At 36.3% G+C, this 27,198-nt stretch overlaps 1 protein-coding gene across 18 annotated transcripts in view; it reads right to left on the reverse strand.

Annotated features, from left to right (window-relative positions):
• Window positions 1-27,198, reverse strand: part of R3HDM1 (R3H domain containing 1) — a 177,557-nt gene that overhangs the window by 45,965 nt on the left and 104,394 nt on the right. For 8 of the 18 annotated variants that reach the window (XM_047772046.1, XM_047772039.1, XM_047772043.1 and 5 more), the window contains 10 exons: window positions 26,224-26,332; window positions 26,038-26,133; window positions 23,126-23,163; window positions 22,992-23,042; window positions 22,652-22,878; window positions 19,753-20,007; window positions 15,536-15,687; window positions 11,978-12,079; window positions 9,523-9,819; window positions 1,049-1,172 (listed from right to left, as the gene is read on the reverse strand). In XM_047772046.1, the coding sequence (XP_047628002.1) occupies window positions 1,049-1,172; window positions 9,523-9,819; window positions 11,978-12,079; window positions 15,536-15,687; window positions 19,753-20,007; window positions 22,652-22,878; window positions 22,992-23,042; window positions 23,126-23,163; window positions 26,038-26,133; window positions 26,224-26,332 (1,451 nt within the window). The remainder of the gene's footprint in view (window positions 1-1,048; window positions 1,173-9,522; window positions 9,820-11,977; window positions 12,080-15,535; window positions 15,688-19,752; window positions 20,008-22,651; window positions 22,879-22,991; window positions 23,043-23,125; window positions 23,164-26,037; window positions 26,134-26,223; window positions 26,333-27,198) is intronic. The other 10 variants (XM_047772041.1, XM_047772040.1, XM_047772048.1 and 7 more) reach the window with 6 other exon arrangements.

Raw genomic sequence — 27,198 nt, forward strand, 5'->3', positions numbered from 1 at the left:
AACAGATTGAGGAACTGGAAGTTTCCCTGTAGGAGTGAGAAGTAAAGGCCATGCCTGGTAAAGGAAGCTGATGAGTCACAATGATCATGAAGACCACACAAGTAAGGAGAGTCAAGAGCACTCTCATCACACTGCCCAGTGCAGATGTCTTTCTCCTGAAATTGCAGATCCCTTGAGTTCCATACAACATCAAGAGCAAAAAACTGCCTAAGGAGAGGTGGAGGGGTTATATGACACTGACACAATCTGAGCACCTTCAAATGATGACAAGCAGCCAAAAAGGCTTCAAAGAAACCAATAAAAATTCTACTTCAACACCTAGAGTTATAAAAGGCTGAAAAGAATACCTTATTAAACATCTGGGGCAGAAGTACACATCTAGGTGGGAAGCATAGAGAGAAATTAGTTCAGTTAAATTAGTAAGAATGCTTTTGATACTGGGATCACAGTTGTTTTCATGAAATGCTTAAAAATTTTTGAATGGGGCAAAAGAAAAACAGTCTTTTCATTTTTAATATTATCTGATATGCCTAGGATTAGACTGCATTTGGTTTAAAAATACCTTTCACTATACAACCAGCAAATTGAAAAACAAAACACAAAAGAGATGTATAAGAACATCATTCCTTTCAAGGCATTCTTGCAGAGACTAAGACATCAGAATATCTTCACTAAGCTAGAGTTCTCAACCAAAGTTGGGTCACTTTGGTCCTTACTTTTGGTTAGCTGTTCAGCAGACAACATGCTTTGCCTCTCTTTCAAGTTTACCACAGGTGAATCGTAGGCAGAAGAGAAGGCTTCAACTGCAAGGGCAGTGACCACCAGGAAGCTGCTCACCTGGTAGCATATAAACCTGACAGTGTGGTATTTCCTGACAGGTGCTAAGACCTGCCCACTCTTTTAATCTCACTGGTTTGCATATGCATATGCATGCACCTATCTGAGATGACAGACTAAGTGTGGCACTATCTTAATAGTAAGACTGAAAGAAGGCAGGATGAAAAACAGCAATACCCAAAAAATTCCTATATTCATAAATACTACTCACCTGTCTGCTGTGCAGGCTGTGGCAGTGGTTGGTTTAGATGTGAATTGTAATGGACAGAAGGGACTGGGCGATACTGAGGTTGACTGGAGTGGTAGTGGCCTGGAGCACAGTAACAGGCTGGCATCTAGGATAAGTATTGAAGAAAAAAAAAAATCAGTTTTACTTGTGATAAAATTTTTTTTCTGCCAGGAATATCAGAGTGTAATGAGTAATAATGCTCTCCAATACTAATCATCTGAAAACCGATTTTCTTAGCTTTAAATTTACCTGAAAAAAATTAAAAATCTTCAAACATACAGTATACATAATAAAAGACACCACCAATTTGCCTACTGATCAGATTTAGCATATTTCTAATTTTTAGTCAAATTTGTTTCAGATTTTTCTTTTTACAAAACCAAATACTACTGAAATAGCTAATGGCTCACTCTGACATTCCTTTGCTCTATTATACTCCATAAAAAAACTATTATCTTACAGTTGGTACATACCATTCCCATAAATGTTTTTGAACTTCTAGTGTGTGTGTATAACTGTTATCTGTAACTGCTACAGAATTGTTGAGCATTTTAGAAGTTTACATTTATGGTGCTTTATTCTATATAACTTCATGCAACTTATTTTGCAATTAATATTGTTTTTGAGACTCATTTTGGTTGAAACAGTACCACTAGCAACTGTCATATAAACCAGTTTATCCATTTCTACACTAATGTACACTTGCACTGATTCCATTTAAAACTTTCTCATATTTCTTTTTCTTTTTTTTTTTTTTTATTTTCCCACTGTACAGCAAGGGGGTCAGGTTATCCTTACATGTATACATTACAATTACATTTTCCCCCCAGCTTTCTCATATTTCTAATACAAACTAAAATGCCAATACAAATTTTGTCAATTATGCTTTAATAAAACTGAAAAAAAAAAAAAAAAGCCAGTAAGACTAGCTTGATTTAGTTTTCCATCCAGAGCTATTTGTATCAGCTGCGAATTTCTCTGAAACTAATCTGATCTAGTTTATGAGGAAGAATAAATCCAGTGATAGAGAAGTTAACTTTATTAGGTTCTGCTCTTCTGATCATGTTATTTAAAAAAAGAAAAAAGAGAGAGAGAGATCTGTGGAGATTTTTAAAGAGTGACCATTTCATCTAGAAACCAGCCAAGACAGAATTCCTGGATCAGTGATAAGCTAAGGATCTCCTAAATTTCCTGTAATATTCTGTTTTTGAAACATTAGACACAATACACATGTGATTCCCTTTATTTTTCCTGGAGGTATCAACAAGCAAGAGATATATCCTGATTTAAGACCTTATCCATTATTATACTTTCCAGTATGTATGAGTATAAATAATACATTCTTGTTTTTCTAATTAAAAAAGATACGATAAAGGCAAAAATTATACACTTTGTTTACAACGTATATACATTATCTTTGTTTACAATGCATATACATGCAATATATATAACAATAGCACAAAAAATGGAGAGAAGGTAAATGGAATTATACTATTAACATAACTAGTATATCCTACTTGCAGTTTTATATGAACTCAAAGTAGACTGTGGTAAGCCAAGGTTACCTTCCACAGTCTCAAAGAAACCAAATAAGCACAAGATTCAAAACACTGTAGAGGGAGTTCCCGTCGTGGCGCAGGGGAAACAAATCCGACTAGGAACCATGAGGCTGCAGGTTCGATCCCTGGCCTTGCTCAGTGGGTTATGGATCTAGCATTGCTGTGAGCTGTGGTGTGGGTCACAGACGTGGCTCGGATCTGATGTTGCTATGCCTGTGGCACAGGCCGGCGACTACAGCTCTGATTGGACCTCCAGCCCGGGAACCTCCATATGCTGTGGGAGCGGCCCTAGAAAAGACAAAAGCAACAACAACAAAACAAAACAAAACAAAACAAAGTACTGTAGACAAAAAGGAAAGAGAAAAAATAAAATAGAACCCTAAAAGGATTCAAATAAATATAAAAGGAAGGAAAGGAAGAAGACAGGAATAAAATATAGACAGGACAAATGGAAAACAAATAGCAATGTGGCATTCTTATATCCGACCAAGTCAACTGATATATTGGGTTAAGAACCTGGCTGCAGAGGTTTGGGTCACTGCAGAAATGAGGGTTAGATCCCAGCCCAGTGCATTGGGTTAAAGGATCTGGCGTTGCCGCAGCTGTGGCTCAGATTCAATTCCTGGCCCAGGATTGCCTCAAGTGTGGCCATTAAAAAAATAAATAAATAAATACAAGGCCTAGATACTTCAATCAGATGAGATAAAATGCCCAACAACTATACACTATACGTGAAAGATCCACTTTAAATATGAAGACTGCAAATAAGAGGATGGAAAAAAGACATATCATTTAAGTGCTCATCAAAAGAATGCTGAAGCTACTAGATTAAAGTCAGAGAAAGGAGTTCCCTGGTGGTCTACCGGTTAAGACTCAGCACTTTTACTGCTGCAGCCGGGGTTCAATCCCTGGTCAGGAACAGAGATCCTACGTTAAGCCACTGCACACATGGCCAAAAAAACGAAAGAGAAAAAAGGGTCATAAAATAGATTTCAAGAAAAGAAATAGTACTAGAGACAGAGAAAAACATTTTCTAATGATATGAGTCAATCTATCAGGAAGATACAATAAATATAAATTACTTAATATAGGTTCAAATTCTATAAAAAGCTGACAGAATTTAGAGAGAAACAGACAAAACTACTATCATTTATTGTCTGGACAAAAATTACATAAGGATGTAGACGATCTAAGACTATTAAACACATATACTTAATTGATAGAGAATTCTAAATGCAAAACGAATAGAATGAGAGAAATGAAAGACAACCCATCTCATGATCATTAAGATTGGAACATCTAATACTGTTAGGATGGCAATGATACCCAGAACAATCTACAGATTCCATGCAATCTCTATCAAAATTCCAAAAGCCTCTTCTGCAGAAATGTAAAAGCAGATATCAAATTCATATGGAATACAAGGACCCCAAATAACCAAGAGAATGAACAAGGTGGGAGGACTCATACTTCCTGATTAAACTTTCTAGAAAGGTACATCAAAACAATGTAGTATTGGCATAAAGATGGAAATACAGAATAGTGTAAAAGTGAGAGTCCAGAAATAAACTCATATTTATGGTCACATGATACTTGACAAAGGTACCAAGATTATTGACTGGGAAAAGAATAGTGTCTTCAACAAATGATGCTGGAATAAATAGATATATACATGCAAAAGAATGAAGTTGGAACCTTAACTCAGACCATATACAAAAACTAACTCTGAAGAGATAAATGACTTAAATACAGGAGCTAAAACCATAAAATTCTTAGAGGAAAATAGGAATACATTTTTATGACCTTGGGTTTGGAAATGAATTCTTAGGTAAGACCAACAAAATGAAAAGATGGATAAAGTGGACTTCATCAAGTTAAAAAAAACTTTATTCATTAAAGACATCAAGAAAGTTAAAAGACAACCTACAGAATGGGACAACATACTTCCAAGTCACACATCTGGTAAGGGTCTAGTATCCAGAATATATAAAGGACACTATTCAACAACAAAAAGACAATTTGATTTAAAAAACAGGCAAAACTATAAATTGGTACAACCACTATGGAAAACAGTATGGAGGTACCTCAGAAAACTAAATATAGAACTACCACATGACCCAGCAATCCCACTCTTGGGCATATATCCAGATAAAACTCATTGAAAAAGATACATGCACCCGTATGTACATTGTGGCACTATTCACAACAGCCAAGACACGGAAACACCTGAGTGCCCACCGATAGATGAATGGATTAAGATGTGGTGTATGTACACAATGGAATACTTTTTCAGCCATAAAAAAGAACAAAATAATGCCATGTGCAGCAACATGGATGGAATTAGAGACTCTCTTACTAAGTGAAGTCAGTCAGAAAGAGAAAGACAGATACCATATGGAATACTGTATATTTGGAATCTAATATATGGCACAAATGAAACTTTCCACAGAAAAGAAACTCATGGACTTGGAGAACAGACTTGTGGTTGCCAAGGGGGGATGAGGAGGCGGTGGGAAGGACTGGGAGTCTGGGGTTAAAAGATGCAAACTAATGCATTTGGAGTGGATAAGCAATGAGATCCTGCGTGTAGACAGGGATCTATATGTAGTCACTTGTGATGGAACATGATGGAGGACGATGTGAGAAAAAGAATGTATATATAAGTGTGACTGGGTCACTTTGCCGTACAGTAGAAATTGACAGAACATGGAAAATCAACAATATTGGAAGAAATAAAAACCTTAAAAAAATAAAAAATAAAAAACAGGCAAAACTCCAATCTCCTGGGATAGACCATGACGGAAAATCATATTTAAAAAATGTATATGTATAACTGAGTCACTTTGCTGTACAGCAGAAATTGGCACAATGTTGTAAATCAACTATACTTTAATAAAAAATAAAAGTAAGCAAAAGATATAGACATTTCTTCAAAGAAGATATAAAATGGCCAACAAGCACATGAAAAGATGATCAACATCACTAATCATCAGGCAAATGCCAGTCAAAATCATGAAATACCCACTTCATACCCACATGATGGCAAGAGTGATGGTGGTGATGATGATGATGATGATGTGTAGTAAGTGTTGGCAAGGATATGGAGACATTGAAAACTTTACACACTGCAGGTGAGAATATAAAATGGTTCAGACACCACGGAAAACAGCTTGGCAGTTCCTCAAAAAGTTAAACATAGAATTACCAAATGATCCAATATATATCCAAAGAAATGGAAACAGATACTGGAACAAATCCATGGACTTACATGTTCATAGAAACACTATTTACAACAGGCAAAAGGTAGAAACATCCCAAATCCAATAATGGTGGAAAAGATGAACAAACTGCAGCATATATGTAAAATGGCTATTATTCAGCTATAAACAGGAATGAAGTACTGGTTCATGCCACAACATGGATTAACCTTGAAACATTACCTTAAGTTAAAGCAGACACATAATGTAACATACTGCATGACTTCATTACTATGAAGTCCCAGAATAGTAAATCCATAGAGAGTGTAGACTGGTGGCTGCCAGGGGCTGGGGGACAAGGGGCGTCGGGAGCAACTGCTTAATGGTTTCAAAGTTTTCTTTTGCAGTGATAAAAAATGTGTTTTTACCTAGACAAAGGTGAGGGTTGCAAAATACTGTACATGTACTAGTTGTCACTAAATTGTTCACTTTAAAGTGGTTAATTTTATGTTATATATGTAACTTTATCTAAAAAAAAAACAACAAAAAAACACAACAAAACAACAAAACCACAAAACACTGAAATGGTAGAACAGAAATTCTTTTCAAGTACACATAGATCATTCCCTATAAGACTACATGCTGGGATATGAAATAAGACTTAACAGGTTCCAAAAGACTAAAATCTTGGATTCCCTGACCATATGTAATTAAGGTAGAAATCAATTAACAATAAGGTATCTGGAAGGTCCCCAAATATTTGGAAATGAACACACTTCTAAATAAATCCTGAGTCAAAAAAGTCATAAACTTTTTTTTTTTTTAATGAGAATGGCAAAATTTCTTTCTTTTTTGCCATACCCACAGCATGTGGAAGTTCCCAGACCAGGGATCAAACCTGAACCACAGCAGTGATAAGGCCTGATGCTTAACCTGATGAGCCACCAGGGAACTCCCAAAAAAGTCATAAACATTTTGAACTAAATGATAAAAATACAAATAACCGGAGTTCCCGTCGTGGCACAGTGGTTAACGAATCCGACTAGGAACCATGAGGTTGCGGGTTCGGTGCCTGCCATTGCTTAGTGGGTTAAGGATCCGGTGTTGCCGTGAGCTGCGGTGTAGGTTTGCAGACGTGGCTCGGATCCAGCGTTGCTGTGCCTCTGGCGTAGGCTGGTGGCTGCAGCTCCGATTCAACCCCTAACCTGGGAACCTCCATATGCCACGGGAGCGGCCCAAGAAATAGCAAAAAGACAAAAAAAAAAAAATACAAATAACCAAATCTGCACACTGCAGCTAGAATACTTTAGAGGGAAAAATTATAGCATTAAAAAACTTATATTAGTTAACAGTTCAAACAGAAAATGAATAATTAACAAAACCCTAAGTTTAAAAAAAATAACATGAATAGAATTGATAATTGTCTAGTTAACGTAACAAAGAAAAAAGAAGAGACTAAAATTACCAAACTCAAGAATTAACAGGTGATACCACTGAGATCCAAAAGATACTAAAAGTATAATAGGGGGATATTATGAACAACTTTATGTCAATAAATTTAAGAACATAAATGAGATGCATACAAACTACCAAATCTGACCCAAAATGAAAAAGGAAATTGAAATAGTTCTATATCTACTATGAAATAGAATTTGTAATTTTTAAAAATTTCCTTGCAAAACCCCCTCCAGGCCTAGATAGATTCATTAGTGAATTATAGCAACATTTAAGAAGAAATAACATCAGGAGCTCTCGTTGTGGCTCAGCAGTAGAGAAACTGACTAGGATCCATGAGGATGCAGATTTGATCTCTGACCCTACTCAGTGGGTTAGGGATCCTGTGCTCCTGTGAGCTACAGTGTAGGTTGTAGATGTGGCTTGGATCTGGTGTTGCTGTGGCTGTGGCATTAGCCAGCAGCTACAGCTCCGATTCAACCCCTAGCCTGGGAACTTAAATATACTGTGTGTGTGGCCCTAAAAAAAAAAAAAAAAAAGGAGAAATAACATCAATCCTACATAAATTTCTTTAGAAAATAATGGAGGGAACATTATTCAACTCATTTTGAGGTAATACCCTGGTACCACAACCTGAAAAAGACTACAACCTGAAAAGCAAACTACAGATCAATATCCTTGATTATACAAGCAAAAAATCCTTAATTAAACCCAGTGATACATATACCTCAATAGATGCAGAAAAGCTTTTTTTTTTTTTAAAAAAAAAACAAGATTAATTTCCATTCATGGTAAATTCTCAGCAAACTAGGAATAGAAAAGAAAGGTAAAGGAGGTCCCATTGTGGCTCAGCAGGTTAAGAACCCAACTAGTCCCCATGAGGATGCAGGATGGATCCCTGTCCTCTACCGATGGGTTAAGGATCTGGTGCTGCTGCAAGCTGCAGCATGGGTCACAGATGCAGCTCAGATCTAGCATTGCTGTGGCTATATTGTAGGCATTAGCTGTAGTTCTGATTCAACCCCTAGTCTGGGAACTTCCATAGGACATAGGTTTGGCCATAAAAAGAAAAAAAGAAAAAAAGAAATGTACAAAAAACCCATAGATAATATCACAGTTAAATGATGAAAGACTAAATGATTGCTCCTAAGACTGGAAACAAGGAAAAAATAAGTACTTTCAAAACTTACATTTAAGTTAACATATAGATTCTAGGGATTTTATTTCCCTCTATTGTGATGAGTATATTTATCAAACACTGGAGCTCCTAGCTAATATAAAAAGGCAAGAAAAAGAAACAAAAACCATATAGGATGGAAAGGATAATACACATAGTACAATCTTTTTAGAGGAAATCCTAAGCAGTCTACAAAAACACCCCACTAAATTTAGAAAGTCCAAAGGATACAAGATCAATATACAAAAAACAATTTTATGTCTATATATAATCTCCATTATAATATCACTTCAAAACATCCAATACTTAGGTATCTTTTTAATAAAGTATGTAATAAAGTATGTGTAACACTTGTGTAATGAAAATTACATAATACTGTTTGCAAAAACATTAAGGAAGATAAGTGGAGAGAGTTACCATGTTCCTGCACCAAAGAGTCAATGGTGTTAAGGTGTTAATTCAAGATCTATTTCTTTCTGAAGTTCATCATTTTATTTTTATAGTTTATTTACTGTTTCTCTCTTACGCTAATTATAACAAAACTCTCAGAGACAAATGGAAACTCAAAAAATCCTAGTTTAACTCTCCAACTGAAGTGTCTACCTGTCATGTGGTTCTATAGCATGCACTTGAAAATCTCCAGAGAAGGGGAGATAACAAGCTCTGTTTACACATTCTCACAAATTCTATTCATATGAAATTAAAAATAAGCTCTCTAGGAGTTCCTGTTGAGGCTCAGTGGTTAGTGAACCTGACTAGCGTCCATGAGGACTGGGTTCAATCCCTGGCCTCACTCAGTGGGTTAAAGATCCAGCGTTGCCATGAGCTGTGGTGTAGGTTGCAGGTGAAGCTCAGATCCAGTGCTGCTGTGGCTGTGGGGTAGGCCGGCAGTTACAGCTCTGATTGGACCCTTAGCCTGGGAACCTCCATATGCCGAGGGTGCGGCCCTGAAAAAAGACAAAAAGACCAAAATAAATATATAAATAAATAAAAATAAGTTCTCTAAAGTTAAAAGTGATCCTAAATGAGAGGCTTTCAGGGGAAAGAAAAGATGAAAAAGCAATGTACCTGTGGAGAGGGCTGCTGAATAAACCCCTGCTGCTGGAGCACAGGCTGGCTGACAGGATGACCAGAGGCAGAATAGCCAGCAGTAGGGACTGGCTGCCCAGGTGGTAGGGGAGGAGGAGGAGGAGGAGGCGGAGGTGGTGGTGGTGGTGGAGGAGCTGCCGTCATGATATAACCAGACTGCTGTGGGGACTGAAGAACAACAGTGGACTGGAACATGGTGGCATGAGGGTCAGAACCATCTGCAGATGGCTGGCGGGCAAGACTCATATGACTAAACTGAGACCCAAGGGTATCCTGCTAAAAAAGGGAAAAGTCAGAAATCAGTAAGCCTTTCATATACAGACCACACTTATCAAAGAAAAATACTTCATATATTTTAGGAAGTACAGTAGTATATAATACTGTGGAAATCATATAACTACAACACACATGATTTAATAGAAAAAATAGCTTCAAGAAAATTAGAACTCTAAGGCAGAAAGGCAGGAATATTACAATGTTGTCATTACAAGTTATTTATAAAATATATCTAACGGAAATGTACAGCATGCAGAAAAAAGGAGGGTATAACAACATTTCACAATTTAAAAAAAAGACAATCACTTAAATGAAGATTAAAGGCACACTTTTATATTATACAATTAACATTTTTTGAAAGGACTTCAAAGACCAAGATACTAACAAGGCATGGTATTAATTATTCTTTACTTTAGATCATTGCATTTCTTCCCAGAAGGCAAGATTCAGGTTCTATTATTTTTTATATCTCTTACTGTACCCAACAATCAAATACACTAGTGCAAATGAAATAAAATATATAAAGTTTACCCTCCTTCTCTCTAATCTCTCAAAAATAATTTGGCCATAAATTCTATTCTTTACTGTTTTACAGTCTGCTCCTTAAGTCAGATGTTAGGTAAATGTACCCAAACAACAGTTTCATACTGCCTTTGGTACTTAGCAGGAAATAGTGTCCTGACAAGACAGGGTTACGATTTATATGTTATCTAGCAAACGTTTCTTTGACTCACAGTCTAAGGATGAGTTCTGACTAGTCTAATGTCACTGAAATGACAATGATGGGGTTAAAATGGCACTCTCTTGCTCCCAAGGAACCACAGATTGGCAACAATATAAATCACATTTTGTAATGAGGTAAAATTTGAAAAAAAGTTACTTAAAAATGTATCAATTGAGTTGTCAGATCAAAGTTGCAATTTCTACAGTTGATTTCGGCAAAGTAAATTAGGGCTATGGAGAAGATAAAGAATTTGAAAAAAAAAAAAAGGAATCTGATATAACCACTGAAAATATATGGTTTTACTCTTTCCAAATGGTTGCTGTGACATAGTCTAGCACTAGTCACCTAGTTTCAGAAGTGAAAAATACACCTAAATATACCTATCAGCTATAATTACTAGGTAATATGGCCAAATATTTTTAAAAAGAGATACCATAACTACATACCACAATCAGAGCCATTTTGGTAAAGGAGTTGTTTTCTCATTCCAATTATCTGCCATTTTACAAAACATTTTTGTAGCTCTATGCTACTTTTAAAAATGTCAATTTTCTCAATGCCGGGAAGATTTCATTTTTTAGACTAGAAGTGATTTTTGCAAATCATTCAGAACAAAGGCTAGTAAGTAAAGTTGCTTCCCAGCTCAAAAAAACCCCCAAAACAAACAAACAAAAAAATCCTATCACCAATAAAACATTTCTAAAAAGTGTCCAATGATTTTAAGATACAGCTTATAATTTAACTTGGAATGGAATTTCAAAATCAGACAGCCGTATAGTCTGAAAAATAACCTGGGAAAAGTATATAGGTTGTGAGGCAGATTCATTTTAAAGGAAGTAAACTAACATTTATTGAATGCCTATTTCATATTAAGAGAAGGTCAAAGAACACATGGCACTGGTGTGTCTGAATTCTTGCTGACAGGTATAATTTGGGCACACTTTGGATGAAATGAGGTACCATTACTTTATAGTTACAGATTAATCATCTTAGGAGGATGTCTTAGGTAACAGGAAGCTCCAATTCAACCTAATAACTGCCACTAAGTCTAATAGACCTGGGGCACTGGGAAACAAGAAAGCCTAAACCTAGATGAAAGCTCCCACCCCAGGACTGCAAAGACCTGCACCGACCTCAATGAGAAAAGCAGCTAAAATATCTTAGGACTAGAATAGTTAACTTCAAAATTATTTCATTATGAAAAAGCAGGAGAAGATAAGGCTTTATACAATCAGCATAATAAGCCAATATAACAAATAGTTCATGGAAAAGAATAAATTTATTTCTAATACAAGTTAGAAATACTTTTTCAAAATATATGTACCCCTGACTGCAAAAAATCACAAAAGAACATATCACATTAATCACATTCACGAGGATTCATTACATATCCACCCACAGAGACAACGCAGGAGGTGAATAGAGATATAGTACCACGGAGTATTGCTGGGTGGGTGAGACTGGCAGGAGCGGGGATGGGTAAGGGGCTGAAGAGTACTGAACAGGCTGTGAAGAGGACTGCAGAGGACGAATAGGCTAAGGAATAACAGGTTGGCAAACAATGTTAATGTCAGAATAAAATGTTAGAAGAATTGCATAAAATGGAAAGTTACACTTTTTTGGCAATAGCTTAAAACTACAAAGTCACCTAAAATACATTATAGGAAACAACAAAAAACAATACTAAGTGAAGAAACTACATAGAAAATTTATGAAAACAGACATTTAAATTTAAAACATGATTAGATAGACAGAGTAACTTAATATCTATGCCGAGTATCCTCTCTATCTGATAAAGTGTGATTAGATAACTCTTTTGGGAACAAAGTGCCTAAATTTTAGCAATTTTTAAAGGAAAATGTATTGGGGGTATCATTAATAACAGCCCAAAGAAAATACACACATACATATATAAGCTTATGCACACACAAACAGGTCTCTTTTATGTAAGGACGATAAACACATTTTTTTTCTAGCTGAAAATTTTTATGAGAGATTATTAGAAGCTGAGAAACTACACTTGGCCTTGAACAACTCAAGAGGTTAAGGGCACCAACCCTCTGTGTGGTCAAAAATCTGTGTAAGTGGACCCTCACAGTTCGAACTCATGTTGTTCAAGGATCCACTGTAGTTATTTATTTATTTATTTATTTATTTATTTTGCTAACAAAACACTCCTGTATTTCAGGAAAGAAAATTTAAGTTTTATGTTTTCCAAGAGCACTCAAGAAACAGGTGTTTTTAAATAACGAAAAATATTTCAATCATTTCTAAATCTTAGGGAATAGAGCTGGTCATCAATAGGCTAACACTGGCATTTAGCTTTCCAATCTTACATTTTTATAGTTTATTACAAAGGGGTAATATACATATTGGTTTAATGACTATCATAATCCACTTTATAAATGGCAATCAGGTTAAGGGAAATTAAGTGATCTATATATAGCCATTTAGGCAAGCACTGGAGGAACACAAGAAATTTTGTCTAATGAAAATTTATTTTTGGTTAAAATGTATATATATGAATCTCCTTCTGGACAATATTTCCAGAGTATACTTTAAAAATGCAAAATAGGAGTTCCCGTCGTGGCGCAGTGGTTAACGAATCCGACTAGGAACCATGAAGTTAGGGGTTTGGTCCCTGCCCTTGCTCAGTGGGTTAATGATCTGGCGTTGCCGTGAGCTGTGGTGTAGGTTGCAGACGCGGCTTGGATCCCGCGTTGCTGTGGCTCTGGCATAGGCCGGCGGCTACAGTTCCGATTAAACCCCTAGCCTGGGGACCTCCATATGCCGCAGAAGCTGCCCAAAGAAATAGCAAAAAGACCAAAAATAAATAAATAAATAAATAAATAAAAATGCAAAATAAACTAAATAAGATTACCTTGAGATAATCTAAGGAGAAATTCTTATGACTAAGACATGAGTTGCCTTTCTACCACAAAATCAACACAATAGTTTCTAAAAATTGAGAGGTTAAGATTAGTTTTGAATTCTATGCAAAAAAATATAGAGTTCAAGTACCAAAAAAGGTAAAAGCTGAAAGATCTATGGAAGAGCCACCAACCTCTTGATTAGAAACAGTGAGCATCCTAACTGAGGACAGCACGTCACATTAAATGACGTGCAGTACCTTTAGAACTACCAAGTACAAGCTATTCAATCAATGTGTTATAAGACATAACTGTTTTTCCAGACAACTTGACCTACTGTATAAATGTCAGATGAAACAAAAGCTGTAGTCTGATGAAGAATAAAAGAAAGAGTAATATGAGCACTAAGGCTATGAATTAATGTCTCCCAGTGTCAGGTGGTAATGACAAAAATGTGGGCTATAACACCAGCTAATCAAAGTGAAATTCTGACACCACTTAGAAAAGAATAAGCCTTAGCATTTCCTTTTTTTTCTACTTAAACTGCAACTGGCTGCAAAACAACATCCACTTAAAGTGACTGGTTTCAAGAATGCACCCCTTTGGAATTCACTGCATTATTTGTTTGGTTATTTGAAATTTCATAGATGGATTATCTCATTGTGCAAAAGATAGTTATTAAGTATCATTTGTTCATCAAATTCTCTATTTTTGTATTTGATGATGAATTACCAGAAACACTTCAAGCAATGCCAGGAAAGTCAGCCATGGAGTTTGATGCATACCCCAGATTTCAAATTATGTCTATTAAGACATCATTTCTAAACTAAACTGCCACATCTTTATTTAGGATTGTCTCTTAAAACTAAATCTGACAAAGCTACTTCTGAGAGATAATAACCTGATATATATAACTACAGATAAATTCTTAGGATTTTTTTGAAGCTGCTAAACTATGATTATCTCCACTGAATGAAATCAAATGAAAATCATCTGTATAAGCTTCAGGTGAAACACATAGCACTGCAAAGATGACTACATGAAATTAGAAGGAATCACTTCACGACCAAGTTGAAAGAAATCAAGGCCAGGGAGGGAGTTTTACATTGTCTAACATGTACCTGAGCATATGTAAGCAAACGTGGTTGGGAAGTGAGTATGGGAGTCTTTGAAAATACTTTTAGGCCATTTTCTCTCCATTCACTTGCATGGGCTCAGAAGAGCATCACAAACCTAGAAGCCCTACTTTAGAGAAATTGCTTTGCACCGTATTAGGAGTCTTAACTGCCAGAGCAACAATTATTTTCATTTTAGTTTGAAAATATTTCATAACTTTATTAAACTGCTCATATATTTTTCACCCTTGCAATACAAATAATATAACCTGTGAGCAAAACCAATGAAACTTCTCCAATTCAATTTTATCACTATACTTCTTTCACAAAAAATTACTCTGCATGTTCTCTCCAGTGGAATATTTAGATCATCTTCTAGGGAAAGAGAAGTATAAATAATGGTACAACTGTTTTTGGTATGTTACATAACCTTTAAAGGATAGAATGAAAGTAAGTTTTACACTGATATAATCAAGTTCAGCAAGCATGAATAATCTATAGGGGAAAAGCCTGAATGTGAAGATACATGTGTAAACTCTATAAACATTTATACAAATTCAAGATGGTATTAAGAGTGCTTTTGAGAATTCTACCTCAATGTTTTTGCCTTTATCTTTCGTAGGGTAGGTGGGATGGAGAGCACCTGGCAGCAATTCAACTCAGTTTCTTGATCTGTTGAATTTTACAACTCATTTTGCTCACGGGGATAATGAACAATCTTAGTTTATTTTGATTCCTGCTGTTGTGAAATAAGGATAAAATACTCACCACGGAGGCTTATGAGATAAAAAGTTCCTTTTTTACCAATACATATTCTGTATTTATTAGCTGAAAAACTCTTGAATTTAACCTCTCTTCCTACAGGTAGTGAGTGAGACATCACTGGTGGATAATATTATAGTTCTAAGAGATACTTACTTAGGCTATTGCAATAACAATTAGTGAATTCAGTCCCAAATATGCAAAGGCAGGTGAAATTAGCATTATGTAATCGTGGTAATGTGCACCTGTGAGAAAATGTGATTAGCTGCTTGTTGTTGAGGTGGTGGGGGTGGCAGAGGTGGCTGTGGAGGTCCAGGCACTTGGGTTCTAACTGGTTGTTGAGTCATAGGAGGATTATACACAACTGGACTCCCATCTGGGTTTATGAACGGCTGACCTGAAAAATTAAAAGAGGAAGAAAAAAAAATGCACTTTTAATGGAGATTGAAAACAGGTCATTCTACAATTTACAACATGTCTTCAATCCTTAGTCACAATTCCAAAAGCCTCAACTTTCTGAAAACCAAAGGTTCTCTTAGCTTCAAAAACAAAGTCTGATCTTACACGAGGCTATTAATAGTCTTTATATTATTAACTTAGAGTAAATGTTCAAAATATTTGCTGCAGTGTTTTACTATCAGGGGCCACTCCAGAAACTACTTAAGTTACTTTAAAAGACACAGTATTTTCCAAAAAACTAAATTCTGAAACACATCTTGCTCAAGAGGTTATAGGATTGTAACCCTGTAGTGTTATATATATTTTAGTTTTAATAAAAAAAAATACTTCACTTTGGGACATACTGGAAATTTATTAATTAGCCTGTTAGGTGGTGAGAAATATCTAAGTTAGAGATCACACTGCAAATATTTAACTAGTAAGATTAAAACGATGAAAATTAAAATGGCTGGTAACTTCAATCCTTTTTCTTTTTCTTTTTCCAGCTGCACCTGCAGCATAAGGAAGTTCTTGGGATAGGGGTCAAGTGAGAGCTACAGCTGGGGCTATACCACAGCAATAACAGAGGATCCAAGCTGCATCTGTAACCTACACTGCAGGTTGTGGCAACGCCAGATCCTTAACCCACTGAGCAAGGCCAGGGATAGAACCTGCATTCTGACAGAGACAACACTGGGTCCTTAACTTGCTGAGCCACAAAGGGAACTCTGATAACTTCAAGTTTTAAACTGTGTACTTGAGGACAGCGTCCTTATTTTATAATTTCTAACTTACCTTCTTCCAGACTTCAATGTACATACAAATAGATTCAAAGGTTATTATTTTTCCTTACTATATGTTGAATTATTTTAAAAAATATACTGGATTACTTAAAAAAATAAAGAAAGGACTATGTGAAATAAAGTGATCACTGACTATGATACCCACATAGGACGGGAAGTTCACAAAACAAGAGAAATTTGACTGAATAATAGTGTCTTAAGTTGCCTTCAAAAATCCTTTCTTGGAGTTTGCACTATGGCACAAGAGTGTCTCTGCAGCACCAGGACCCAGGTTTGATCCCCAGACCAGCAGAATGGGTTGGAGGCTCTGGTGTTGCCATAGCTATGGCTTGGATTTGATCCTGGGCCTGGAAACTCCATGTGCTGTGGGACAGCAAAAAAGAAAAGAAAAGAAAAAAAATCCTTTCTTTCATGGTATATGACCCTCTATTTTTAAAAAATAAACGTGATATATAGTAAAATAATATTAGGGAGAGAAGAACACACTGTTCCATTGCTATCAAGTGGGAAAAGTCCCCCAAAGTCAAATTATTTTCATCAGTTAGTTTCCCAATAACTTAGGTGATGGTTAGAGATAATTAAAAGCAAGTCATGCTGGGTTTATGTTGACTGTTAAAAAAAAATGGCAGAGAAAACTTGAGTAAAAGCCATTAGCTTGGAGTTTCCATCGTGGCTCAGTGGAAACAAATCTAACTGGCTGGCATCCATGAGGATGCTGGTTCAGTCCCTGGCCTTGCTCAGTGGGTTAAGGATCCGATGTTGCTGTGGGCTGTGGTGTAGGTTGCAGACACATCTTGGATCCTACGTTGCTGTAGCTATAGTATAGGCTGGCAGCTACAGCTCTGATTTGACCCCTAGCCTGGGAACTTCCATATACCTCGGGTGTGGCCCTAAAAAAAGACAAAAAAAAAAAAAAGCATTTTGCCTAAGGATTGTCTGAATAAAACTGGATGTGTTGTAACATTGTTCTCAAAAAGCAGAGATTACTTTAGGACTAATTTAACATTAGGTATACAGATCGATAGGTTTCTCACTTTATTATTTCCTACTCAATTGAATCTTTCATGCTACCAAACACAAATGAATATGTCTTGAATGAAAAATAACATAAAATAGTAAATTATTAAATCATCTTGTATCCTGCTCCAGGAAAAAAGGAAATTTAGTAATGTAAATTGACCTGAAGGATTAGAAGATAACTATTACAAAGCAAAAACTGAATCTCTGAAAAGCCACTTATTTATGCTAATTCAATTCTTTTTTCTTTTCTTTTCTTTTTTTTTTTTTGCTTTTTAGGGCTGCACGGACAGCGTATGGAGGTCCCAGGCTAGGGGTAGAATGGGAGCTACAGCCACTGGCCTACGCCACAGCAACGCAGGATCTGAGCTGTGTCTGCAACCTATACCACAGCTCATGGCAATGCTGGATCCTAACCCACTGAGCAAGGCCTGAGATCGAACCTGCATCCTCATAGATGCTAGTCAGATTTCATTAACCACTGAGCCATGACAGGAACTCTTCAATTCTTCTAACAGAAACAAAAGTTCAAATACTTTATCTTTGAAAAAGAGATGCAAATGAAATGTGAAGGTAATGAGTTCCAAGCCATGGTTTTTTCTACAACAAAAGGAAAGTTTCAGGAATACTGAGACCCCTAACACTCTTGCCTATATCTACCTTGCCCAACTACTTACTACCATGTGTCAACACATCAGCTAAATCTGTGAATCTATTTTTTTTTTGTCTTTTGTTGTTGTTATTGTTGTTGTTGTTGTTGTTGCTATTTCTTGGGCCGCTCCCGCAGCATATGGAGGTTCCCAGGCTAGGGGTCTAATCGGAGCTGTAGCCACCGGCCTACACCAGAACTATAGCCACGCCAGATCCAAGCCTTGTCTGCCACTTACACCACAGCTCAGGGCAACACCGGATCCTTAACCCACTGAGCAAGGGCAGGGACCGAACCCGCAACCTCATGGTTCCTAGTTGGATTCGTTAACCACTGCGCCACGACGGGAACTCCTAAATCTGTGAATCTTAAAAGGAAGGATACCAAACAATTTAAGGCTGTTTTCTTTATCTTAGCATATGGCTGGGCTATGTTATTTAGATTTGAGACCAAGACTTCATGGGATTTTTATTTTTATTTGTTTTTGTGGCCGCATTTGTAGCATATGGAAGTTCCCGGGTTAGGGGTTGAATCAGAGCTGCAGCTGCTGGCCTACACTACAGCCAAGGCAATACTGGATCCTTAACCCACTGAATAAGGCCAGGGATCAAATCTGCATCCTGAGGACACTATGTTGAGCTCTTAACCAGCTGAGCCACAAAGGGAATTCTGACTTCTCGTGATTTTTTAAAAAATTTTATTTTCTCAGTATAAGTCATTTTTGCCAATATACCTAATGAAATGCATTCTGACTACAGTTTCTAATTTCTCTGAGATTTGGTTTCCATTTATATAACTAGATTTCACCTACCTAACAGGGTTGTTATAAATAATGTATTTAAAGCACCTAACACAGTACATGACACATAGTAAATGCTCAATAAAAACAAATTGCTTTTTTTTTTTTTTCGGCTGTGCCTGTGGCATATGAAAGTCTCCAGGCCAGGGACTGAATATGAGCTGCAGCTGTGACCTACACCACAGCCGCAGCAATGCTGGATCCTTAATCTACTGCGCCATAGCAGAAACTCCCAAACTGAACTGCTATCTAACTGAAAAGTATGTGTTGACAAACTAATTTATAATGACTACCTAATTTCTTTCACTTAATAACATTATATTATTCTTTAGCTTTTCCTCAGGAGGAAACAATAAACATATAGAGAAGGACAATTACTTATAAGTTTTTTCCACTGCATTATATAATAACAGCTGTTAACATTCCTCTTCTAAGTGAAATGCAAACTATTTTCCCCAGGATAAAATTTTTATCAACTAAATCTCTTTGAAAGGTGGTTGTCCCATTTCTAGGAAGTAAACTCCTTTTTGACCTAAAAGATGATGTCATGTATATCATAAGGAGAAACACACTTTCTGATATAAAAAATGCTCTAGCATAAACTGTTTTTTATTAACGTTCTAGGGAAAATGCTAATCACTCAAAAATAAAAAGCTGACAATGCTTATACATATAATACATTTAATATGTATTCTTTAATTTTCAGTTAACTCTAGATAGGTCAACTGAAATAAATACTCTTTTCTGAATACCAACCTGTTTGTGGGTTGATCAGAATACTGCCAGGTGGTATGCCTGTCGCTTCCAAGGGAAGCAAAAAGAAGCTAGTGCTAGGAGATGCGACTTGCCCATTTAGGCCACCATCAAAGGAAAGAGAACTATGAGTGCTGACAGTTGGGTAGACGACAGGTGCGCCATGAGAAGACTGGCTGAAAGCTGTACCTGGAAGAGGCTGCTGGATGTGAGAGAGAGAGCCCGTAGATGACCCTACACTACCAGAAGACTCAGAACCTAGGGGAGGAGTAATGAAAAACAGGGATTTTAAAAACTTCATATAAAAATGCAGCTTTTACATACATAACAATAAAATACACATTGCATAACATGCAGTTACCACATAAAGGCAGGAGCTATTTTTGATTTACTATACAATTTTGCTCCACCTCCCCATCAAGAACAAGTTTAATACAGCGAAACTGATCACATAAGTTATCAGAGAAGTCACAGACAAAGCATGCAATTTAAGCATGTCTCCAGTAACATCAGCCACAGACAGCCACAAAATAACACATTACCCACGATCTCAAAATGACAAAGTTATGCATATTTTTACCTTTCAGATTAACACCTAGGAATATACAGATTATAATTTCCCCGAGGACTAAGAATTTATTAGCATAGCCAAATGCCCAAAACCTCTTATGTCAGAAACCCCTTATCTAAGAACACAGAAAGATTAAGAGTAGGGTAAGGAATAACAAAAACGATTAGTTCTCTATTAAGAGAAACAATCATCAAGTTGCATTGTAGATTTTCATTTTTAGCTCATAATCAGCATCTTCCTACAATAAAGTCAACTTTTGTCTTTTATCATACCAAAAGACAAAGACAATAAAAATATTCCAAGTACTTAAATTAGCAGCAGCTTAAAATTTCTTACCGTACTTAATAAACAAATTTGATAATTTACTTTTACTTGCATTCAGGCTTTCAATCTACTTAATTTTCTATTATACAGAGACTGAAGAGGCCACTGACTTTCAGTAAAAAGGCTAAAGGCAGACAATGAGACAATGAAAGAAAGGCAAAGATTCTGATGATGTAAATTGTTAATTAGGTTTTGAATAACAGAATTGACTCTGGGATAGAGAAACAAATTTTTTTTGGGGGGGGGGGCTATGCCTGTAGCATGCAGAACTTCCCGAGCCAAGGACTGAACCCAGGCCACAGCAGCGAGAGCCACAGCAGTGACAAGGCCATATTCTTAACCCACTGAACCACTAGAGAACTCTCACTTTGGGATGGCGAATTCATTTTTAATGAATGAAATAAACAAATATGATACACTATACTGATTTCTTCTGAAGGATAACTTCTATTTTAAGTTTTGCCAAAATGCCTATTTACAAGAACTATATGAAAAATAACTTTCCCTAACAAAAGAATTAAATATTATTTCTTTACCTCTCTGAAGATAACATAGGTTATAAATAGAATGTGTTCTTTTATTTATTAATTTATTTGGCTGTGCCCACAGCACATGGAAGTTCCTAGGCCAGGGACTGAACCTATGTCACAACAGCAATCCAGGCCACAACAGAGATAATGTCAGATTGTGAACCTGCTGAGCCACCAGGGAACTCCTAATATATGTTCTTAAAATGTATGAATTTGGCTGTGTGTCTAAATGATTTTCTCAAGAGTAGATTTTTTTTTCCTGTTATGAGGACTAAGCGGCCATTGATCAAATAAACGCATATTTGTTTGTATGCATATTTCTTATATTTATAGAATTTATTTATCTTTAGAAATATTCTATCATATATACTAACATATCTTAAATACCCACATTACAACTTAAAAGGGTGACAACTACAATCCACAAAACTTAACAGTTACACTGAATTATAGTTAACAGATTAAAAAAAAAAAGTCACCTTCAAATTCATACCTGCCTCTTCAATTGTTATCTGTATAAAGCTCTATGTCTAGGTTTTACCCAAAAAAGTATGGAGAGAAAGAATGAGAGGGGCCATATTTGGGGGGATAAAAAATAAAGATCCATGAACTTCTTTAGTAATAACCACTTCTATAGAAACCACTTAGTGAAAGCGAAAAGAAAATGATATGTCTAAATGTTATATAATCTAAAAGCAAAGTTAGGAGAATAAGAATGTTATTGAAATTTCTACTCTTACATTTCATAATAGTTACATTATTTTTCTTTAGTCCTTAAATTCCTCAAAAACTTCTCAGCAACTTTTTTAAACTTTTTGAGTGGCACACGAAGAATTTTATCATGCAAATGAAATCAATAATTCATAGTATTAGCTGAAAACATAATCAGTGTTAACTAATTCTAGGTGAGAAACCATCCTTCCAAATAAGAATTTCTAGCCATTTCTGGGCACTTAAACAAGAGATGACACTTCATCTAACCAATGTGATTTAAGTTTATGTCATAATAGAGAATTCTTTTGAGGGCCAGACCTGTGGCATATGGAAGTTTCCAGGCTCAGGGTTGAATGAGAGCTGCAGCTGCCAGTCTACACCACAGCAGAGCAACACCAGATCTAAGTCACGGCTGTGACCTACACCAGAGCTCATGGCAACCCCAGATCCTTAATCCACTGAGCAAGGCCAGGGATTGAACCCATGTCCTCATGGATACTAGTTGGGTTCGTTACTGCTGAGCCACAACAGTAACTCCAAGAAATCTTATTTTAACTGATGTTTGTAAATCTTTCTTGCTCAGAGAATAAATCTAAATGTTAATAAACGTGTTACCACTTAAGTACTTTAGAGATGCTCAATGTACTTCTGATAGGAATTCTAAATTTTAGGGTAATTACAGCAATCATATGATAAATAAAGAGCTAAGACAACATTAGGGAAACTAATGTTTTGACTGTACAGTCTAGAAAGATATTTATACCTGTTTTTGAAAGCCTGCCTATGCTTTTGCTGCTTCCAGAACTATCACCTCTTGTCAGAACTGAAATTCCACTGAAGCTGCTGGCTTTGGTTACAGCAGGCTTGAAGTTTCGGAGAGAGCTGTCTGAATCTGTGCTGCTCCAGGGTCTGGGTTCAGAGTACTTCAGATCATTCTCAGTGCTGCTTTGATGACTATTTGTGGATCTCCCTGAAGCATCTTTATTAACTCTGAAATTTAGAAATAAATTGAAAAGCTAATAGAGACAAGAATGGAAATAATAAGGAAAAAGATGCTTTGTATTTCCAATACTATGTACTGCTTGAAAACATGCTTCCAATACCTAAATATCTGGCGTCTCTGCTGGGTGCTACTAGCATCCTCGTCTTGGATTCTGTTGGCATTTTAATAAAACATTTTAATTTTTAGTAGCATCAGTCAGACACTTACCAAAACAAATGTTAAAAAGTCCCTCACCTTTTGTCAATAATATAATTCTCTTGGGAACACAGGGACTAGAAAGAAAGAACAGATATAAAAATTTGAGCATTTGTCAAATAATGCTATCTATAAACCAATGATGACAACAAAAATCGCATTTAGTAATATTTTAAAAGTAGCATCCCCTACAATATCAAACATGGTGATAAGGAACACAAATAAATGATAATGAAAATCTTTTCTGGATTGGAGACACTATGCTTATTTTTAACAGACATTTTGAAGCCATTCATTTTTGTTGTACATATCAACTTAAAAATTAAAATATTCTCTCCAACAAGTGAATCTATTTTCATTATTACATATTCAAGGTGTACACCAGTTTATAGATTCCAGCTCATTCATTCAACAGTTATTGTGATCACCTGTGCTCTGGTAGTAGCTAGAGCAGTGAATAAGCAGCTGTACCTCAATGTAGCTTACAGTCAAACTCTGTTGCTATTGACCTAACTCAGGCAACCATCGCCTTTGCTTATACTATTACATTTCTTTTTTTTTGGTCTTTTTTCTAGGGCCGCACCCGTGGCATACGGAGGTTCCCAGGCTAGGGGGTCTAATCGGAGCTATAGCTGCTGGCCTACGCCAGAGCCACAGCAAGGTGGGATCCAAGCCTCGTCTTCGACCTACATCACAGTTCACAGCAATGCTGGATCCTTAACCCACTGATCGAGGCCAGGGATTGAACTTGCAACCTCATGGTTCCTAGTCAGATTCATTAACCACTGAGCCATGACGGGAACTCATTAATTACATTTCTAACTAGTTTTCCAGCTACTAGTGTGGCTCCTTTCATCCAATTTAAACAGGAGAAGCCAGAGCAATCTCTTTAAAGTATCAACCTCATCATGCTTCTTCTCTCTCTTTTTTGTCATTTTGCCTTTTCTAGGGCTGCACCCACGGCACATGGAGGTCCCCAGGCCAGGGGTCGAACTGGAGCTGCAGCCGCCAGCCTATGCCACAGCCATAGCCACAGCCACGCCGGATCCGAGCCATGTCTGCAACCCACACCACAACCCACGGCAATGCTGGATCCTCAACCCACTAAGCGAGGCCAGGGATCGAACCCGAAACTCCACAGTTTGTAGTTGGGTTTGTTAACCACTGAGCCATGACAGGAACTCCATGCTTCTTTTTCTTTAACAGCTCCCTGATGTTCTAACTACTTATCTTTTGTAAGTAAAGATTCATCAGAACACAGTCATACCTATTCGTTTACGTATTATCTATGGGGCCTTCATATTAAAAAAGCAGGTCCGAGTTGTTGCAATAAAGGCCATATAGCTTGAAAAGCCTAAAATACTAATTACGTGGTCCGTTAAAGAAAAAGTTTGCTGACACCTGCTCTAGCTAAAGGCCAACCACCTAAACTAGCTTTCAAGAGCAAGTCATGTGCTTCTTGCTCACTTCTCCAATGGAAACGTCCCTCGCCTAGGCTATAATCCAGATACTCTGAAGCTTTCAATTCCTCTTGTGTCAAGTTTCCCTTTATCTTTGGGCTCCTGCAGATGCTAACCCTGGACATAGAACATTTCACTCCTTTAGGTTTCCTCTTGGAAGCAAACTCTCCCTCTCACTCCTCAATTCTGGTTTGTGGTGCTTCTCTGCTGTGCTATTTTACCTTCATTTTCTATAGAAATCACACTCCATACTGTTATCTGAATACTCATCAAGGGTAAAGACCTCAGTTATCTTAAAAACTAGAGAGAGAGTTATATCCAGGTTAGGCTCTGAGTTCAGAAGACATGGGATGAAATCCCAGCTCTGTCATTTTCTAGCTGGAAGATCTTTTGTCTATTTTATTTAGTTAGCCTCCTGAAGCCCCAATTTCTTTATCTGTAAAATAAAAAGTGATAGTATCTACCACATGTAGGGTTGCTTGGGAGATAAATTATTGTAAATATCCAGATATATTCTCCACTGCCCAGCAAAGCACTTACTACAGGTGCTCAATAAGATTTGTTGACTATTATAAACTGTTAACTGACAGTCTAGAATTTAATGTTATTATACTCTTTTTAAAAATACTGAGGAAATTTCTACCTCTGGCAGTATGAACACAAATTACACATATCCTTACCTCCTTGAATAGTACCCAGTACTGCACAGAGCAGGTATTATTAAAACCAAACTGATTCTCTTCTCGAATATATACATAAAATAATTGCCATTTAAAAGAAGTTTTTCATATAATCACTTATAAGATGGAAAACAAATATTAATGTAAAAAGTAGATTAGCTTTATTTTATTATTATTATTTGTCTCTTGTGGGCTGCACCTGCAGCATATAGAGGTTCCCAGGCTAGGGGTCTAATTGGAAATACAGCTGCTGGCCTATGCCACAGCCACAGCCATGCAGGATCCAAGCTGCAGCTGTAAGCTACACCACATATCACAGCAATGCCAGATCCTTAATCCACTGAGCAAGGCCAGGGATGGAACCCATGTCCTCATGGTTACTAGTTGGGTTTGTTAACCACTGAGCCATGACAGGAACTCCCAATTAACTTTATTTTAAAAGAAAGAAGTTATTTATCAAGAAAAGTCCACTAACAAGAAGGATTTAGAGAACATGATTTTATAAACAGTGACTAATGTTCTAAAAATCTCAACTCTGAAAGAAAAAGAAATTACATAAACTATATACTCAGTCCATGTACTACTCCTTAGTCTGTCTGCTTCCAATTTTGAAGTTTATCTAACTTTTAATATGCAGTATTTTATAAGCTACTGAAAATTAACATGAACAAAACAGACCGCAATATTTCTAAAAGGTGACTTTACATGCAACAGATGTGGTTAAAAGTAAATGTGATCAATAAAATAATATATATATGAATATGTATATGTATATAAATACATGAAGACCCAAATAGACATCAATACATACATCTTGGGAAAATATTCGGTCTCTAGCTCTCTGGTACTCTTCTTCTCTTTCTTCTATAGATTTGCTTCTTCTGTCATCTTTCAAGCGTATTCTCATCTAAAGAAAAGAGAACAATTAATTCTTAGGAAAGTGATATGCTGGTATAAGTCCAGAACCTATAAAAATGCTCTAATTGTGTTAGGTTACCTGGTTATCATCTTTGTCAAAGCTAGAGTTATCTCTCTTGAGGATATATCGTTTCTGAAAGTCTTCCCCTTTATCATCCTTAATATGTTCATTAAATTTCTGATCAGGTCTAAAAAAAGAAAAAACAAAACAAGGGAACAAAAAAGATAATACACAATATTTACAGAAAAGTTAAATTCAACATTTTAGACAAGTGATAAAAACATTAAGTTACCACACACTAGTGCTATTAATAGATACTTCTGTTATCTCAATTACCACTCAATAATCTTATGAGAGAATATTAACCATCCCATGTCATGACTGAAAGGCTGTATGAAATAAAGTGTGGGCTCTGGAATTTGACTGTGCAGGTTCAAACACTCAGCTTTAACAGTTAGTTGCTTTAGAACTTGCATGTGCTACTGATTAATCTTTCTTTTCTTGTTTCCGCATTTGTAAATGGGAATTGTAGGGTACCTATTTCATAAGGTTGATCCGAAAATAAAATGAATGATGAACTGCACTTAAAACAGTGAACAGTAGAAGTTGGTTATTATTATAAATATTACTGATAAAACTGAGGTTCAAATGGCTAAGGCAACTAACTGCCCAAGATTAAAGGGCAAGTATATGACCGAACCACAGTTGTAGCCCTGGTATGTTAAGACTCAAAGCCTGTATATCCTCTTTGCTCTGTCTCCTCTAAATCTAAGAAAAAGTTCTGGAACAAAGAAAAAAAGATATATAGCACCACATCTCATGTTACACACCTACAGTGCCTGGTTTGGCATATATAATCAAATACTCTGTGGTTAAATTTACTAAAACTTAAAAAAAACTACTTCGAAATGCAACCAAGATACCAAGAATTCTTAATTACAGCAGGGAACATCTTTGTTTTAATTAAGTGAACCAGTTTAAAAAGATAAATTCTTTTTTGGAGGTTAATGTTGTGACCTAACATGATGATTATGAAGTCTTAATAACATACTT

Source organism: Phacochoerus africanus, chromosome 3, assembly GCF_016906955.1.
Source record: "Phacochoerus africanus isolate WHEZ1 chromosome 3, ROS_Pafr_v1, whole genome shotgun sequence".
Lineage (NCBI taxonomy): Eukaryota > Metazoa > Chordata > Mammalia > Artiodactyla > Suidae > Phacochoerus > Phacochoerus africanus.